Genomic DNA, 18860 nt, shown 5'->3' on the forward strand with positions numbered 1-18860 from the left:
GTTCTCAACCTTCCTAGTGCCATGACCCTTGAATACAGTTCCTCATGTTGTGGTGACTCCCCTCCCCAACCATAAAATTATTTTAGTTGCTACTTCATAACTGTAATTTTGCTAGTTATGAACCATAATGTAAATATCTGGTATGCAGGATGTATTTTCATTGTTACAAGTTGAACATAACTAAACGTAAGTAAAGTATAGTGATAGTGATTAATTACAAAACAGTATATACCGCATATATTTGAGTATAAGCTGACCCGAATGTCAGCTGAGGCACCTAATTTTATCACAAAAACTGCGCTGAAAAACGGCTATACATGAGTATACACAGTAATGATATATTGTGAAATATTTCAGTGTTTCCTGATGGTCTTAGGCAACCCCTGTGAAAGGGTTGTTCGACACCCCCCCCCCAAGGGGTCGTGGCCCATGGGCTGAGAAACGCCGTGCTAGACAATGATTCCCTGTTGCAGGAAGGTGGATGAACACGGAAGGCAGCTGTGCTCTTTGCTATAATTGCTAACATCCAAGCCAACTCCACTGCCATCGAGCCGATTCTGACTCAAGAGCAATCCTGTAGGGCAGGGTACAACAGCCCCTGTGAGTTCCTGAGCCGACACCTCTTCATGCGAGTAGGAAGCACAAGCTTTCTCCGCTGGATCCAGCGGGTAATTTCAAAGCGCTAACCTGGAACACAGCAGCCCAAAGCATCAGCCACGACACCACCAGGGCAGGTCTGAAATGAATCTGCACAAGCCAATGACAAACGTATTTAAAGACAAAAGGATTTTGGCCAATGAGGCTATTAAATAGATTTCATCGATTTGGGGAAGTGTCCTTATGGGTAGGAGGCTAAAATTCGCTAATGGCTGCCTAGTTTTCTTTTAAAACTGCAAATGCAAGGAGGTCAGGTGGGAGAAAATGATCCAAAGCAAAGAATCCTCTTCTTAGCCTCACTGGTATATCAGAAATAGAAAATTAATTCATTGTATGATTTGATGCATTTATTGATATAAAATTCATTCTAACCTTGCTAAAATTATGCCTTTAATATCTGTTACACAGAATGTCAGTTACAAGTATTATATAAAATACTGTAGTGAAGTCAGAAGAACTTAGTATTCTTTGTTCAGTTTAATAAATATGTGGCGTTTCAGCTAAATTACTTAATTACTGATTTCTTAATTTTCAATCTATGTGCATATATTTATAGGTTTAGTATTAAGGTAACTGAGGTAGGTAGTTTATTATGCCAACCAGGCCAATAAACACATGTGGGGTTAATTGAAGGGCAGAGAGATAAATGGCTCAGTGAGCCTTGCCTTTCTAGTTCTGGGGTCTCTTGCTTTCTGATGGTCGGACCAGCGTGCAGCTACCTTAGCAGTTCCTTGCTTCAGCTTGCAAGGCTGATTTCCTGCAAGACATCCCTAAGGAGAAGCCACATGGACCTACCCCAGGGCAGCCCTGGGTGCTGGAGCAGCTGTATGGAGACCCCTGCCAGCGCTGAGATGCTTACACGTTCACTGACTTGGCTTTTCTCTTGCAGTCGGCATCATACTGTGTGTTTTGTGAAATGGAGGAGGGTTTTGTTGGCTGGTGTCGGACATATGGGTCAATGGGATAATGTTGGACTTATGGGCTTGGGCAGCACTGGGTTGGGATGTTTTCTTGATGTGCATTTACTCTTTATATAAAACTCTCTTTTATACATGAGTTTCTGTGGATTTGTTTCTCTAAAGTACACAGACTAACACAGTAGCAGATGGACATTGGGCCTCACCTCAAGAACTCCCTCAATACAAGAAGACTTTGTTCTACTAAACTGATATTCCATGTTGCTCACCTTCCTAACATGATCGCTGAAGACATATGTTTGCATAGCAAGTGTGGTGAATAAAATTGATGATGCCCGGCTACCAAAAGATATAGCGCCTGGGGTCTTAAAGGCTTGAAGGTAAACAAGCGGCCATCTAGCTCAGAAGCAACAAAGCCCACATGGAAGAAGCACACCAGCCTGTGTGATCACGAAGTATCGATGGGATCAGGTATCAGACATCAATGAACAAAAAAAATCACCATTGTGTGCTCCCCTTCTCCATACAAACGCTGCAGACAAATGGGTGCATAAGCAAGTGTGGTGAAGAAGGCTGATGGTGCCTGGCTATCTAGAGATATAGCATCTGGGGTCATAAAGGCTTGAAGGTAAACAAGAGGCCATCTAGCCCAAAAGCAACAAAATCCACAAGGAAGAAGCAAACCAGCCTGTGTGGTCATGAGGTGTCAAAGGTATCAGGTATCAAGCATCAAAGAACAAAACAATCATATCATGAAAGAGGAGGAGTGTGGGACGATTGGACATCCCTTTGCAGAGTGTTCGTGGGGAGGAGACAAGCCAGTCAGGGTGCAGTGTAGCATCACTGAAACACACAACTTTCCTCTAGTTCTTAAATGCTTCTCCCCACACCCCATCATGATCTCAATTCTACCTTAAAAATCTGGCTAGATAGAAAATGATGAGGGCAAAGAATGTACAGATGTGCTTTACACAATTGATGTATGTATGTATGGATTGTGATTTAAGAGTTGTATGAGTCCCTAATAAAATTTTTTTTTTTTAAAGAAAAAAGCTGGGAATAAAACAAAGGAAAAGAAAAAAAATCTGGCTAGACCAAAAGATACACACTGAGGCAGACAGGAACTGGAAACACAAGGAATCCAGGACAGATAAACCCCTAAGGACCAGTGGTGAGAGTGGTGAGACCGGGAAGGTGGAGGGAAGGTGGGGTAGAAAGGAGGAACCAATTACAAAGATCTACATATAGCCTCCTCCCTTGGGAATGGATGGACAACAAAAAAGTGGGTGAAGGGACACATCGGGCAGTGTAAGATATGATAAAATAATAATAATTTATAAATCATCAGGGGTTGATGAGAGAGGGGGATACGGGGAGGGAGGAAAAAACATGAAAAGCTGATACCAAGGTTTCAAGTAGAAAGCAAGTGTTTTGAGAATGATGATGGCAACAAATGTACAAATGTGCTGGACACAATGGATGTATATATGCATTGTGATAGGAGTTGTACGAGCCTCCAATAAAATGATTTAAAAATTTTTTTCAGTCAGGGAGAGATAGAATGCCAAGAATCTATATTTAGAAGATAAAGATGATACTAAATTAGATTTTTTTTAAAAGATAGAGAGCTCATTCCATGGATAAAACACTGCATTAAAAACTTTTAAGAAGGAAAGTTCTTAGTTTCAGTAACAATTGACTTATTGAGCAAAGAGAAAGTGCAGGTTAGCATGGAGAAAGGAATTATAAGTAGGAGAGAAGATGTCAAGTCTTCAGTATCATGAAGATCAACTCCAAGGTCATAACAGGACTTTCCAATAACAAGAAATATCTTACAGCTTAGAATATGGGAGCAGAGCAGGCAGTTGTTTATTCATAAACTGAATTTTACTATTACTTTAGCAAAATAAGCCGGGTAAAACTGCTTTTAAAATTAATTTACTGATGCGGAACAGCAAGGGAATGGAGTGTCAAAGTCCCCAGGGAATGCTGAAAGTGGACTTTGGGGCCAGGGCATGGTGCCCCAACAGACTGGACTGGAAAACACTCCTTGAACTAACTACAAGCTTTTCTTTCGTGAACTGTTTTGTTCTGTTCTTTGTCAGTAATTTGCTTTTGTTGTTTTGTAGTCTGGTTGTATACAGTTGCTTTGTTTTCCTCTGTCTTTTTTTCGTGCATGTTAGTGTCTCCACAGGTCTGTCTGAATAGGACAGGCTGGATGAACTATCTGGAAGAAAAACAATGGGACCGACGGGGGTTTGGGGGGGTGGGGGGGGAGGGGGTTTGGGGGAGGGAGGGTGGTAGGGGGGTAAGGAAGTGGTGGTAACAAACACAGGGACAAGGGAACGACATGGGACCCAAAATGGTAGTGAGGGGGGAGTGGCAGGCCTGGTGGGGAATGATCAAAGGTAAGGTTGCGTAAAGAAGAGGTATAGCTGTAGCCCAGGTGGGGACGGAGCATGGTAGTGGGGCAGGAGGAAAGTCAAGGGAGATGGAGGAAAGAGCTAGGAGGCAAGGGGAATTTATGGAGGTCTAGATAAAGACATGTACATGCAAATATATATATGAGGATGGGGAAATAGATCTATGTGTCTATATTTATAGGTTTAGTATTAAGGTGGCGGGAGGACCTTGGGCCTCTACTCAAGCACTCCCTCAATGCATGAATACTTTCGTTTATTAAATTGGCACTCTACTTGGCTGCACACCTCCATGATAGGATCGCTGAAGACAAATGGGTGCATAAGCAAATGTGGCGAAGAAAGCTGATGGTGCCTGGCTATCAAAAGAGATAGTGTCTGGGGTCTTAAAGGCTTGAAGGTGAACAAGTGGCCATCTAGGTCAGAAGCAAAAAAGCCCACATGGAAGGAGCACACCGGCCAGTGCGATCACGAGGTGCCAAAGGGACCAGGTATAAGGCATCATGCAAAAAATATATATATATGTGTGTATATGTATATATATGTGTGTGTGTATATATATTATATATATATATATATTATATATATATACACACCATATTGAATGAAGGGAGAAGTGCAGAGTGGAGACCCAAGGCCCAAGTGTCGGCCAATGGAGATCCCTTCATAGAGGGGTTTAGGAAAGGAGATGGGTTAATTAGGGTGCGAAGTAGTACCAATGAAGAACACAGCTTTCCCCCAGATCCTGGATGCTTCCTCCCCCCAACTACCATGATCTGAATTCTACCTTGCAGGGCTGGATAGGGCAGAGGTTGCACATTGGTACATGAGGGCTGGAGGCACAGGGAATCCAGGGTGGATGATACCTTCAGGACCAAGGGAGTGAGGGGCGATGCTGGGAGAGTGGAGGGTGAGTGGGTTGGAAAGGGGGAACTGATTACAAGGATCCACATGTGACCTCCTCCCTGGGAGAAGGACGGCAGAGAAGGGGGGGAAGGGAGACTCCGGATAGGGCAAGATATGACAAAATAACAATGTATAAATTACCAAGGGCACATGAGGGAGGGGGGAGCCGGGAGGGAGGGGAAAAAAAAAAAAGACGACCTGATGCAAAGGGCTTAAGTGGAGAGCAAATGCTTTGAGAATGATTGGGGCAGGGAATGTATGGATGTGCTTTATACAATTGATGTATGTATATGTATGGAATGTGATAAGAGTTGTATGAGTCCCTAATAAAATGTAAAAAAAGAAAAGAGGAGAAAAAAAAGAAAATGAATAGGGCAAAGAATGTACAGATGTGCTTTATACAATTGATGTATGTATATGCATGGACTGTGATAAGAGTTGTATGGGCCCCTAATAAATTTTATGAGACTAAAAAAAAAATTTACTGTCTTTTAAAACCAAGTATGGGACTATGGATTACCGATTATTTTGGACAGCCTGTGTTTACAATTAATTCCTTTTATGCAAACAACTTCCTATTTCTATATTCAAGACACAATTTCCTTGTAAGAGTACAATAGCAACAAATAATTAAAGTCATCTAAACTTCAATTCTTGTAGACAGTTCAATTCACAGACAGGCTCTTTGCAAACTACTAAGGAGGGTCTGGTTTTGTGAAGGCTTAAAACTGCACTTTCCTAATTTGTGTACAACAGGAGAAAGATGTTCATTAATCCTGTGTCTGAATTAAAGAATACAGAAAGAACTAGTGGTAGATCTTTCACTGCTTTATCTTGACATATCCTTACAATCTCTGGTGTAAGTTGTTGTTGCATGGTGTCATCAAGTCAGTTCCGACCCACAGCGACCCTATGCTCAAGAGAAGGAAACACTTCCCAGGCCTGCACCACCCTCACAATTTTGCCCATGCACAATTATAGAAAGAGTTATCTCTTTTGTAGAAAGAGTTATCTCTTACCAGGCTGTGGTTGCTTTCTGCTTCTGCGTTTCTGATTGCCTTTTCCTACATTTGCCCTTGGCTTGGGTGGAGACTTCTTCACTGCTGGCTTGGCGTTTGAAACAGTTTTGACTGGAGATTTCTCTCGTTTCCTAGTCCTTTTGGAATTCGCTGTCACGGGCACAGCTTTTGGACCAGGAGCTTCTTGGCTTTTCCTATCCAATTGGGCTGGCTGTACAAACTGTGCAGACAGCACTTCAGCACCTGACATAGAAAAGACAACTTTTTTTTTTCGGGTGGAAGCTCAAATATTTATCAGAACATTTATTCCTTCTATTTCTTTTTCTTTTGTAGGGGGGCAGGGGAGCGATGCAATTTTAAGAATGGAGAATAAAATTAAAAGTTTCGAGTATTCTATTAAAAATTGTTTTAAACAAAGAGTTAAAGATAACAAGACTTCTATAAAATGATTTGAACTTTCAAAGTATTTATAGTTATAGAATTAAAGACTTGAGAATTATTGAAAAAATTATTGCTACGTCTTTACTGCTTTTAAATGATATTAATATGATATCTTATAATGTTTGAACTATGTTATTATGTGCCACCCTAAGCTGTTTGTATTACATAATAGAAAGATTTCATCTTTCAGATTTTTCAAAGTATAAATAAGAGCACTCTTTTGAAAACTTGCTTTCTCATTGACTTTTCATAAATTCAATTGCTCCCAGAGGAAAAAAATTAGCATGAAAAATCACAATATGAATATTGGCAAGTATATACAAAGCACTATTTTTAACTGAAAATACTAAGCATGATACTAAAGAATAAAAATTGTGGGGAAAAATTGTGATGCTTAATCATGAAACTCAGAAAAAGAGATTCAATTCACTGAAAAAAATTGGCGGGGGGTGGGGTGGGGTGTTTTTCCTTTGGGGATTAGAGAAATGAATCCTTCCCATAAAAACTAAGAGACTCTCTTAATGTTACACATTTCCCTGGGTCTAAATGTTTTCCTCCTTATTAAACCATTTCAGGTAGCAAAGCTGTCACAAACACATTTTATTCCTTAAGGAGCTTATTGCTTGCTTGTTTTCTGTTTTTTGAATAAATCATTTTATTGGGGGTTCTTACAACAATCCATACATCAATTGTATCAAGCACATTTGTACATATGTTGCCATCATCATTTTCAAACATAAGAGTTCCAATTTTTCCCTCCCTGCCCTCCCCTTATTCATATCTTACACCGTCCACTGTCTCCCTTCACTCATGTTTCTGTTGGTCATGTGTTCCGCCCCCACCCCACCCTGGGGAGGGGAAGGGGACTTGTCTGATTTTTTAAAGAATAAGATATCCTACACTATTCCAGGTCCACTTTCTAAAAACTACATAGGGGGGAGGTAAAACATAAATTAAGCAGGAAAGCAGGTAAGATCAAATTAAAAGTGGAAGAAAACATGATTAGGCCAGAGGAAATGTGGAACATTTGCACATGGAGGAAGGAAATCTCTCTCACTAGACCAGGCTCAGGAATAGGAAAATGAAACAAGTGATCCTGCAAGGATTGCTCTATCTGTGCATCACTCAACGCCATGATTCTCAGACGACACAGAGTAATCCACTAACACACTGGAAAATCAACTTAATAGGTCACAACCTATTAAGACTTTCTTTTTGTAAAACAAAAGAATAGAAAACAATGAGATTGGATTACAGGTAGGTCAAATGATACATCTTACAATTCTTGTTTGTTTCAGTCATGTATGAGCATGGGCTATAAGGCAAAAATGATTTCTTATAATAGATTTCAATAAAGAAAGTTTGTGAAATAATGGAAATGTATGTGCTGGATTATAGGTAATTTAACACCTTAAAATATTGATTTACATGGAACAAAACTCAGTACGGTTTGGTTGCAATATATTTACATAACTGTATAATTTGATTCACTGCTTTATACTGTCATGGGTTCCTTTCTCCTACAAAATACAACCTGCCTCACCCACAATCCCAAGAGTTCTCACCATAAGAAGAAAAGAGCAACTGCTTGTGAAACCATAGCATAGGATCTTAATGATCTATAATCCTGAGAATCTGCACATGCTAGATTTTTTTTCTTTAGCCATCAATATTTTTAATTCAGAATATTATCGCTAGAGATGGAACCTCACTGAAACAGTAGTTGGCAAGCACTTTCTAGCAAGAGTCAGACAGTAAAAATGTTCAGCTTTGGAGGTCATATGGTTTGTCACAAAGACCCAACTGCCCAAAGAAGCTGAAAGCGGCCAAAGACACACTGACGACAGGGCGCTGACCTCTTCTCACATAGACTGAATATGGTTCCCGATCTTTTTTAGATAAGCCAAAATCATGTTGTTTGCTGGGCTATGTGTTTGTTATGCAATAAGTGACTGTGTGGTTTGATTCTCATTCCATTTCCATTTGTGAGACTTTCTCAATGTACATATTTCCAGGCCAATGGAAGCTGTAGGTCTGTGCGAGGACCCAGTGACTACATGATCACTTTTGCTACTGTTGGAATACCTGCTTTTAAAAAATCTTCTTATACTCTTAACTGTCAGGAGGCGGCTTAGCAACGAGATAAACGGTTTTCTTAAAAGGGTACTTGATGGTAAGAGAGTAAACATTTGAAGAGCTTTAGAAGTAAAACATAAGCTTTGGAGGAGCTGTATAGTGTTTCCTATTTCTTTGTTTTTATCAAATATCCAGAGCTGTTTCTCCACCTTCAGCAAGCAGACAAATCACCTGGAAGTGTTGGCAATTCTAAGACGTTCCTACCTGTTACTGCCAAGCCATCCTCCACACATCTGAGAGCACTGACCTGGACAGGTGGAGTGCTTTAAGAGTTAGTTATACTTGCAAATTTAGTAACTCACAGAAAGTCTCCTGACCACTGACCCATAGCCCTACAAGGGACAACACTGGAGACACAGTGTGGGAATTATCCCGAACTGATCCCGCACACCGGGGCAAAAAACAAAGGGGGTGCAACAGAAGAGCAAGGGAATAGAGCGGCGAGGTCCCCAGTGAATGCTGAAGGTGGACTTTGGGCCAGGGGCATGGTGCCCCAACAGACTGGACTGGAAAACACCAAAAGGCCAACAAACGATCCTTCAACTAACTACAAGCTTTTCTTTCTTGTTTTGTTTTTTTGTCATTGGTTTGTTGTATGTTGTTGCTTGATTTTGCTCTGTCTTGTTTTTGTGCATGTTATTATCTCCGCAGGTCTGTCTAAATAAGATAGGCTGGATGAACTATCTAGAGGAGAAAACAATGAGACCGATAGTTCCGGGGGAACATGTGAGAAGGGGGTTTAGGGGGGGGAACGAAGTGGTGCTAACAAACCCAGGGACAAGGGAAGAACAAGTGATCCAAATTGGTGGTGAGGTGGGTGTGGGAGGCCTGGTAGGGGATGATCAAGGGTAATATAACAAACAGAAATTGCTGAAACCCTGGTGGGGATTGAGCATGATAGTGGGACAGGGGGAAAGTCAAGGGAAATAGAGGAAAGAGCTAGGAGGCAGAGAGCATTTAGAGAGATCTAGATAAAGACATGTACATATGCAAATATATTTATATACAAGGAGATGGGGAAATAGATCTATGTGCATATATTTATAGGTTTAGTATTAAGGTGGCAGAAGGATATTGGGCCTCCACTCAAGCACTCCCTCAATGCAAGAATACTTTCTTCTTCTATTAAATTGGCATTCTATGATGCGCACCTTCCGACACACCGCTGAAGACAAAGCGGGTGAATAAGCAAATGTGGTGAAGAAAGCTGATGGTACCTGGCTATCAAAAGATATAGCATCTGGGGTCTTAAAGGTTTGAAGGTAACAAGCGACCATCTAGCTCAGAAGCAACAAAGCCCACATGGAGGAAGCACACCAGCCTGTATGTTACGAGGTTCCGAAGGGATCAGTTAATCAGGCATCAAAGAACAAAAAAATCATTGTGTGCTCACCTCCCTTGGTTTTGCTCTGTCTCAGGACCAGTGCTGAGAGTGGCACTACCAGGAGGGTGGAGGGAGGGTGGGGTGGAAAGGGGGAACCAATTATAAGGATCTACATATAACCTCCTCCCTGGAGGATGGACAACAGAAAAGTGGGTGAAAGAAGATGTCAGAAAGTGTAAGATAAGACAATATAATCATTTATAAATTATCAATAGTTCATGAGGGAGGGGGCAGCAGAGAGGGAGAGGAGAGATGAGGAGCTGATATTAAGGGCTCAGTAGAAAGCAAATGTTTTGAGAATGATGATGGCAACAAATGTACATATGTTCTTGACACAATGCATACGTGCATGGATTGTGGTAAGTTGTATGAAACCCAAATAAAATGATTAAATTTTAAAAAATAGTAACTTAAAAAACAAAAAGACTGCTTACCTCTTTTTCTTTTTTGAGGAAACTGCCCTTTAGCTAACTTTAGGGTTGTTGCTAAGTCCGAGCCCTTGTTTGCTCCCGCAGCAGTTCTTCTGGGAAATGGGCAGCACATGTTCATCCCTTCACTCTGTACCACAAGGGGAGTGCTTGCCTTCCTCTTTGGCTGAACTCTCAGATTTGCAGCTGAACTTAATGGAACCACATTTCTTTTCCTTGCTTTAAAAATATCCTCAGAATTCTTTTCTGTTTCTTTTCTAAATTCTGCCTCGGAGTCATGAAAATCAGGTTCTGGAGTCATAGATAGAGAAAATCCGGCATCACAAATTCCATCGGAAAAACAAGGTGACTGAGGGTGCTTTGCTATTAAATCTAAAGCAGTACACACGTCCAGCACATAGTGACCAGGATCTGAAAGATAGGACTCTAACTGAGTCAAAGACTGTAACGGGCACTTTTCAGCTGGAGGAACCAAGTCAAAGTCATCGGGCAGTCTGCCACGGAGCGCAGTCTCTTTAATTCCATCCTGAGCAGCAGCAGCAGCTAGCGATGATGGACTTTTGTCCACCTTGCACAGCTCTCGGATCCTGTGCTGTATGAGTTTGTTTAGAGGAGTTCCTTCAGTCAAGGACTTCTGTGCTTCCAGCAGCGCACGGTGGAGGGTGGGTATGATAGGTGTCACCTTCAATGAGATGCCTTCTTCAACTTTTGAATCTTCCATCCCTAAAATAAAAATACATACATTAAAAATTACTTCAATTTCATTTTTTTCTGCCTGTTTCTGTAAATACATTCCTGTATTTTTCCATAGTATTGGCAATTAACAGAAGACTTATGGGTATTCTTGTTTAAATGTTTATTTAAAACCATATTACACCACAGAGACGCGTGCACACACACACAGAATTGGAAAAGAGTTATTTAAAATATAATCAGTTCAAAAGAAAATATGGAATTCTATTTCCAAGTCCAAGAAAACCTATAGCATAAAACAATTATACTCTGAGGAGTATAAGAAAATAATATTTATGCATTTATTCATTTAGCAAATATTGAGAGCCAACAATCAGCCAAGTACTGTAAATATAATGGAAGACAAAATAATCAAGGTCTTTTCCCTGACAGTATATGTGGTAAACACACACTTATATAATTAGATCAACAGAAAGTATATGAAATCTTAACATTAGAGAAGAAATGAATATAGGAAGGAGAAGGGTAGATTTTAAAGACAGCTTTTCCTGATGATATTTGAGGTTGCCTGTGAACTTTCTTTAGGCAAAGACAGCAGGGTATACAAATCTTGCAGCTGGGAATAAGCCTGATACTGTCAAGAAACTGAATGATTGTCAATACGGCTAAAGCACCTAATAATTGGAAAAAAGGTTGAAGACATAGGTGGCAATAAGGCTGGAAATCTAGGCAGAGACCAAATCACACAAGGCTTTGAAGGCCTTGTTAAAGAGAAGGGTATGAATTTAGCATAAGAACGATTGCAAGCTAATGACTTGTTATTAATAGGGTAAATATAATATCCAGAGAAGATTGAATAAGGGTAATAAAAGTACATATTCTATGACCACAGAGCTTTCTCCTGATAGTGGAGAGGCACATCAATAGTATGGACAGAGTGTAGCAATGTCAGTGGGAAAATGTTCCCAAAAGATTCAAAAGATATTTACCAAGTTAAACTGTTAGAACTTAGTTCTGAAGAAGGTATTAAAATTAAGTCCTAGGTTTCTGGCTTGGATAGTGAAGTCACTCACAAACACAGGGAACATTGAAGAAAGAGGGCAGATTTCTGTGGACATGCTGAATTTGAGGTACGCTTGAAATACGTAAATGTATATATGTATCTGAAATTTAAAGGACATAATAAGCCTACAAAAGAAATAAAAGCAGGATCAAGGAAAAGCAGAAGGTCACAGTGTCATATGCCACGGAGAGGTCAAGATAAATAGCCAACAGATTTAGTCATTGTATGTTACCTTCTGATGGAGATGGGCGGAATAAATGCAACCCACGTAGACCCATCTGTTCATCTTCCAAACCTGTATGAAGGAGGATCAGAAGTTATAAGCTGTTGGCCTTGGAAAGCAAAAAGAAGCATATGGAAAATATTTTTATTTCAATGAAGTTGTCATTACCTGTATCTGACATTATGGCTGATGATGTAAGTAAAATCAAAGCACCTCGATCTTCTAAGCATTTGATTAGTGCCTGACACAAACATTAAAAACAAAAAGTAAAATGCACATGAAAGATTCTTCAACCTTCTCCTTTCTTCCTCTACTACACTGTTTCAATCACATTTTAAATTCATTGAAAGAAAAAAAAAAAGATGACGGAAACTTTTAATGTTCATGGGAATTGGGGGAATTTTGGCCCAATATAAAAAACTGCAAATTCCTATGCCCTCAGACAGTCTTGAGACTACATATAATAACTGCCAACAGTCAAGATTCATTTTAGAGTAGTGTTCAGTTGCATACAGATCAATCAGAAAAGCCTCACTGCGTTTTTATATTGAGATAGTTGAGTGTTCATACTGCTGCCCAAACAGCCAATGTTATCCTTCAGCCACAACAAAGTCCCTATGAATCAAACCTAGGACTAATCAAACATATGTTTAATCAAAACACATTACAGAATTCTGAAACTGAAAAGACTGGAAGATAATCTGCCAAAATATAATCAGTAGATGGAAATCAAGAGATGGAAAATAATGAGAAAAAAAGAAATGCATATGAAAATAAATCCTTCCTCTCTTCCACTACTTTATATTACAGTCTTTGGTGGAACCTTGAACTCAAGAGAAAAGAGAGTCTTAATGCCTTGATGCCTCCACAAACTGCGCAAGCTCTGTATCCACGCCGCAGTGGATGCAAGCGTCTGACATGGGACAGCTCTAGCTGTCAGAAAGCTTGTGCTCCTTTAACAAACACCAGTCAGAGAGAATCTACAGCCTTTGAAGATCTGATAGCTGTCATTCTAAGTCATTAAGTCATCGGTCTTTTGCCCATTGTTCCCCATTACAAAAACTACATACGCACAAATAAAGATGCAATGCTATGTTCAAGCAGACATACTGTTGTTACGTGTCGCTGAGTCAGCCCCAACTCATAGTGATCCTATGTAAGACAGAATGGAGCACTGCCTCGTCCTGCACCATCCTCACCGTCTGTCCTACGTCTGAGTCCATTGTTGAAGCTATGTGTCCATCTATATTGCTCTTTTTTGTTGACCTTCTCCCAAGCATGCTATATCTTATCATTAGTGTCTCAAAGTATAGACTGAAACGGTTGTATAAAGTTCCCATGTTAATCTTCGAGGGGAGAAATCATAAAATCTTTTAAAAATGTATTTCTAACCTTTTCTATATACACCCAGGAAAATACATCTTTTGTTAAAAGAGCTCTCTCCCTGTACTGCTCTTGAAGTTCAGGGTGCCAGGTACAATGCCATGTATACTTTATTCATTTATGATGTGCCCACTATATAACGGGCACAAATGAGCCAAAGATGATTAAGACATGGCATTTGCCCTCAAGGAATTCCAAGTCTACATGAGAAGACAGATATCTACAAATATTCCTAACCGAAAAGAAGCTTGAGGAACTGAGGAGGTTGCCAGCTTCCTTAGACAAGGACTGCCCCCAGAGAAAGACAAAGCTGCGGGAGCCACAGGGCAAAGAAGCCAGAGTCCTGAACAAGCAACACTTGAACCTGCCTTTCCAGCTAGAATGAAAGTTATACAAGCCAATTTCTTCCCATTACTGTTGAAGTCAGCTTGGGGTTGTCACACGCAATCTGAAGTTCCTCAACTGGTACTACCACAAAACCAAATTATCGTTACAGCTTCTATATAATGTATTAATTTCTTGCCATCTATGGGCATGAACATTCAACAGTGGTCACTGTCTCATTTGTTCCTGTTCCTTTGTGGTGATTAGGAGGCAATCACTAGAAAGTCCGTATGAGACTCTAATGTAAGCATTATTCTTATCCCCCCACTGAGGCACCCTGGCTAATGAATGGAGGGAATTCTCTGGGTCCTTGTAGACTCTTCCCTAGTCTTACTTTCAATACTACAGAAACAGGAGACAACTTTTTTTGTTTCTGTAAACCAGTGGATTAAGGTACAGGCCACAAGCTGAACCTCTAGATAGCTACACCATTATTCTGCCAAACAACAGAAAGGAAAAAAAAAGTTTCAGAGAAGCAACTGTATCTTTGTGTTTCATACTGACTACTGAGAAAAGAAGAAGATAAAAATATGTTGGTGATCAGGAAACAGTCAACAATGAAAATCCTGCGAGCTAACATAATTCAACCTAAGCATAGCCACTTTATTTTATTTCAATTGCTAAATTTAAGAAAAATCTATTAATATTCTGTTCCTTACCAATTCTTGGTTTCTAATGTACTCCGTTAGTTTATCTATTTTTTCCCCTTGTTTGTTGGATAGTTCCACCTCATACAAATTGAAGCACATATCTTGGTGACAAACTGTAGAGAAAAACCAGAAAAGATGCCAAAGAGACTATTTCTTATTCTCAATATGCTATTATATTTTAATAATCAAATTATTTTATACATCAGATGAACAAACTAGAAACACTATATTTCAAAATTCTTTGTTTTAAGTCACTTTAATAAAACTATAAATCATTTTTTAAAGTTGTCATTTTATACAAAACCACTGTAGTAGATTAACAAAGCAAACAATACTTAAATAACATAAACATCAGTGTTCTGTGAAATAATCCAAATATTCAAGAAATTTCCTTCATATATGTTTTGACTTTTACTTTTTGAGTTTAAAACTACATACATACACTAGTAAAAGTATTAACAACTCCATTCTTGCTAGAAATGTTATGAGTTTTCATTTTTTGGCTTAGTTCCCTCAGTACCATCTTCCATGAAACTACCTACCAGTTTCTAAGTGACCTAGAAGAACTATAACAACCTAATATTGTTACACTTTCACAAAAGATCTTTTTTACAAATCATTCATAAATCAGAAGTGATATGATAGCAGAGTAATTTTTTTTTTGTTTTCTGGGTTTGTCTTTAAAAGGCAAAACAGGTAATGATGTGTGTGTTTATAAGAAAAGGTGAATAAATCCACTGTCATCAAGTGACCCTAGAAGACAGAGTCACACTGTCCCATATTTCAAAGAGAGTGTTGAAAATAACTGGAACAGGGTCTGAGCCATGTAGTATACCTTCCAACATACCTTTTTGCTCCAAGTAATTGTGTTTTTTAAAGGCAGCTTCTGGTAGTCTCTCTTTCAAAGACGCTACTTTCATTACATACGTAAAATCTAGTTCCAAAGGTCTAATAAAAACAAAAAAGTACAGAGTGGTGTAAAACATACTGAAACTATGCATGAAATGCTATTATTTTCTATTTCTAATACAAACATAAAAAAATAATAATTACAAAAAAGCCCTTCAACTGTTAAATTCCCAGGTCAAATACTGTGCAGTAAATATTATAGATTTTCAACTACCTAACATATAATTCATTGCCTGCTAATATGTTCGCATTTTCTAAATGCATTTGAAGGTAAGTAAAAAAAATACATATTGCGAGAAACTTTTATTAAACACACATCACAATGTGAACTTATTGTGTCCTGGTATAGCCTCCATCTAGGTCTACACACTTCTGAAAGCAGTGTTTCCATCTCTCCAACCCTTCCCTGAAGAATGCTGTGCTCTTCGATTTACAATGTGTTAATATTTAAGGTGTAGCATCCTAAATGGGATCGAAGCATGTTCTTTTTTACATGCTCTCAGTTTAAGGAACAAAAGGAAGTCTCCAGGGGCATGATCAGGGCTGCAGGGTTCACGGGGTAAGGTTTCATATAAGACAGTCCTTGCTGGAGGCACAGGGAATCCAGGGTGGACGATACCTTCAGGACCAGGGGTGTGAGGGGTGATGCTGGGAGAGTGGAGGGTGACTGGGTTAGAAAGGGGGAACTGATTACAAGAATCCACATGTGACCTCCTCCCTGGGGGATGGAGGGCAGAGAAGGAGGGAAAGGGAGACTCCGGATACGGCAAGATATGACAAAATAACAATGTATAAATTACTAAGGGCACATGAGGGAGCGGAAAAAAAAAAGAGGACCTGATGCAAAGGGCTTAAGTGGAGAGCAAATGCCTTGAGAATGATTGGGGCAGGGAATGTGCGGATGTGCTTTATACCATTGATGTATGTATATGTATGGATTGTGAAAAGAGTTGTATGAGCCCCTAATAAAATGTTTAAAAAAAAAAAACAGTCCTTGCTACCTTCAAAGAACCAGCACGTGCACTGTTGTGATGGGGAAAAAAATTCCTTGACATAACTTTTCTAGCCTTTTCTCACCAATGCAGTTTTCAATTTTCATAAAACTTCTTCATGATAAGTCCCTCTTGGTAGTTCTGTCAACATTAACCACTTGGAATCAATCTCAAAAAAGTTGTTGCCGTAATTCCTAGCGTGACCTCAACGCCTTGAATTTAACTGGCCTCCAAACCCCCCCATCCCCCCAAGCTATTGTTTCATTTGATCTTGATCTCTGGATCTTATCCAACAATTCATTCCCTGAAGTCTTCATGAGCTTCCATCTGGATCAAAGAACGGATAGAAAGATCAGCTCTGAGCTAGCTGATTTTCTGGGAACTTTTGACACTCATTTAGCCAAAACTTTGCCGAGGCCAAGATATACCCTTAAAATAAAAAATGCTGAATCATGTATGTTCCCAGTCTCAGTCTCATTGATGCAATGGTAATTTGATGATCTCCCTCCATAAATTTGTAGACTTCAGACACAGTTTCTTCCTTTTCCAGAATGACATGCTTTCCTCTCTTGGCTCATCTTTCTGATCTTCCCAATTTTCCCGAAACCACTCAGGCCATCTAAAAACTGTTGTTTCTGTGAGACAGCATTCTCATAAATTTGCAGCAAAGCTTCAATGATTGAGACGATGTCCACTTGAGTTTTGTTAAAAATTTGTGCATTTTTTGACCAGTAACGTTCTTTGATCCCGACGACGAAGAATCTTTAATTTGTAAACAATGCACTCGGCCATACAGTAAAGTACCATAAACGAAGTATGCCTCTAACGCTAAATAATTCCAGGTGTTTCTAAAATAAACGTATTTTCTTTTTGTTTAAGCCTGGCCCCTGGTGTTAGCCAATGGAGAACTCCAAAAGTATTTTCTTGTGATGTTGTTGCCCTCTCAACTGGACCAATAATCAACATCATGTAAATGGGGAAAATATTGAAGTTATCAAGGATTTTGCTCTACTTGGATCCACAATCAATTGCCATGGAAGCAGCAGTGACGTGATCAAACTACACGTTGCACTGGAAAACTCTGCTGCAAAGGACCCTTTCAGTCTTCAAAGGCCAGGAGGTCACTTTGAGGCTAAGGTGTGCCTGACCCAAGCCATAGTATCTGTCATTGCTTAGTACACATGCATGTGCAAGCTGAACGATGAGTAAGAAATTGATGTTTTTGGATTATGGTGCTGAAGAACACTGGATATACCATGGACTTCCAGAACGAAAAAAATCTTTCTCAGAAGTACAGCCAGAATGCAAGGATGGTGAGACTTTGCCTCCGCTTATTTTAGACATCTTATCCAGAGAGACCAGTCGCTGGAGGATGGCATCATGCTTGGCAAAGTGCAGGATCAGTGAAAAAGAGGAAGACCTACAATTGGATTGACTGGTGGGGTGGCTACAACACTGAAGACCAGCATAGCAATGAGTGAGAGGCTGTTGTCATAGGACTAGGCAGTTGTTCCGTTGTACAAAGGAAACGAGTTGGAACCAACTCATCGGCACCGAGCAACAACATGACTTAACCTATAGATATTATTAATGCTCCCAACTGGCGCATTACTGTCCTCTGCAGCCAAAGAGAAGCCCCACTGGGTTGGTGGCTATGCACTCAGGTGCTACCTAAAAAAGGTCAGCAACCGGAGCCTCCGAGTAGCTCCTGCGCGGGAGGCAGACATGGCAGTCGGCTTCCACAGAGATTCACCACCTCTGAAACACTCGGGGGGGTACCACTCAGTGGCAATGGCTTTGGTCTTTGGATAATAGCAAAAGAAATGACTGCTTTTCCTTGTGCAGGCTCCAACCCAGTAATACACACTGCATTCACTTTTCATGTATTTTTAAGTCATCTTTAATGAGTGATTTGGGTATTTTTAAATACAGACCATTTATTTTGCAGAATATATACCTCATTTTGGAAACAGCAGATATGTCTTCTTGATTGGGTTTTTGGCAGGCATGCCACAGAGTGATATACTGTCGTTTTTCAGAGCGTGTCAGGAGGCACATGATATCTAGTACATAACTGGTGACATGAACTTAACCACTTGGTTAAGATGGTATCTGTCAGTTTCCTCTCCTATGAAGCCTATATTTTTCCTTTTGAGATTCTTAAGCAAGTTATGGGGAAATACTTTGAGACTGCAAAACTATCAAATTTTCAACTACTACACTTAGCTTCTAATGACTAATTACTATAAACCAAA

General features: G+C 39.8%; 1 protein-coding gene across 3 annotated transcripts in view; it reads right to left on the reverse strand.

Moving 5' to 3' along the window:
- Positions 1-18860, reverse strand: part of TASOR2 (transcription activation suppressor family member 2) — an 86841-nt gene that overhangs the window by 24623 nt on the left and 43358 nt on the right. For all 3 annotated transcript variants that reach the window (XM_075552430.1, XM_075552431.1, XM_075552432.1), the window contains 6 exons: positions 15552-15652; positions 14714-14817; positions 12456-12528; positions 12297-12359; positions 10315-11031; positions 5920-6162 (listed from right to left, as the gene is read on the reverse strand). In XM_075552430.1, the coding sequence (XP_075408545.1) occupies positions 5920-6162; positions 10315-11031; positions 12297-12359; positions 12456-12528; positions 14714-14817; positions 15552-15652 (1301 nt within the window). The remainder of the gene's footprint in view (positions 1-5919; positions 6163-10314; positions 11032-12296; positions 12360-12455; positions 12529-14713; positions 14818-15551; positions 15653-18860) is intronic.

This window comes from Tenrec ecaudatus, chromosome 6 (assembly GCF_050624435.1).
Source record: "Tenrec ecaudatus isolate mTenEca1 chromosome 6, mTenEca1.hap1, whole genome shotgun sequence".
Lineage (NCBI taxonomy): Eukaryota > Metazoa > Chordata > Mammalia > Afrosoricida > Tenrecidae > Tenrec > Tenrec ecaudatus.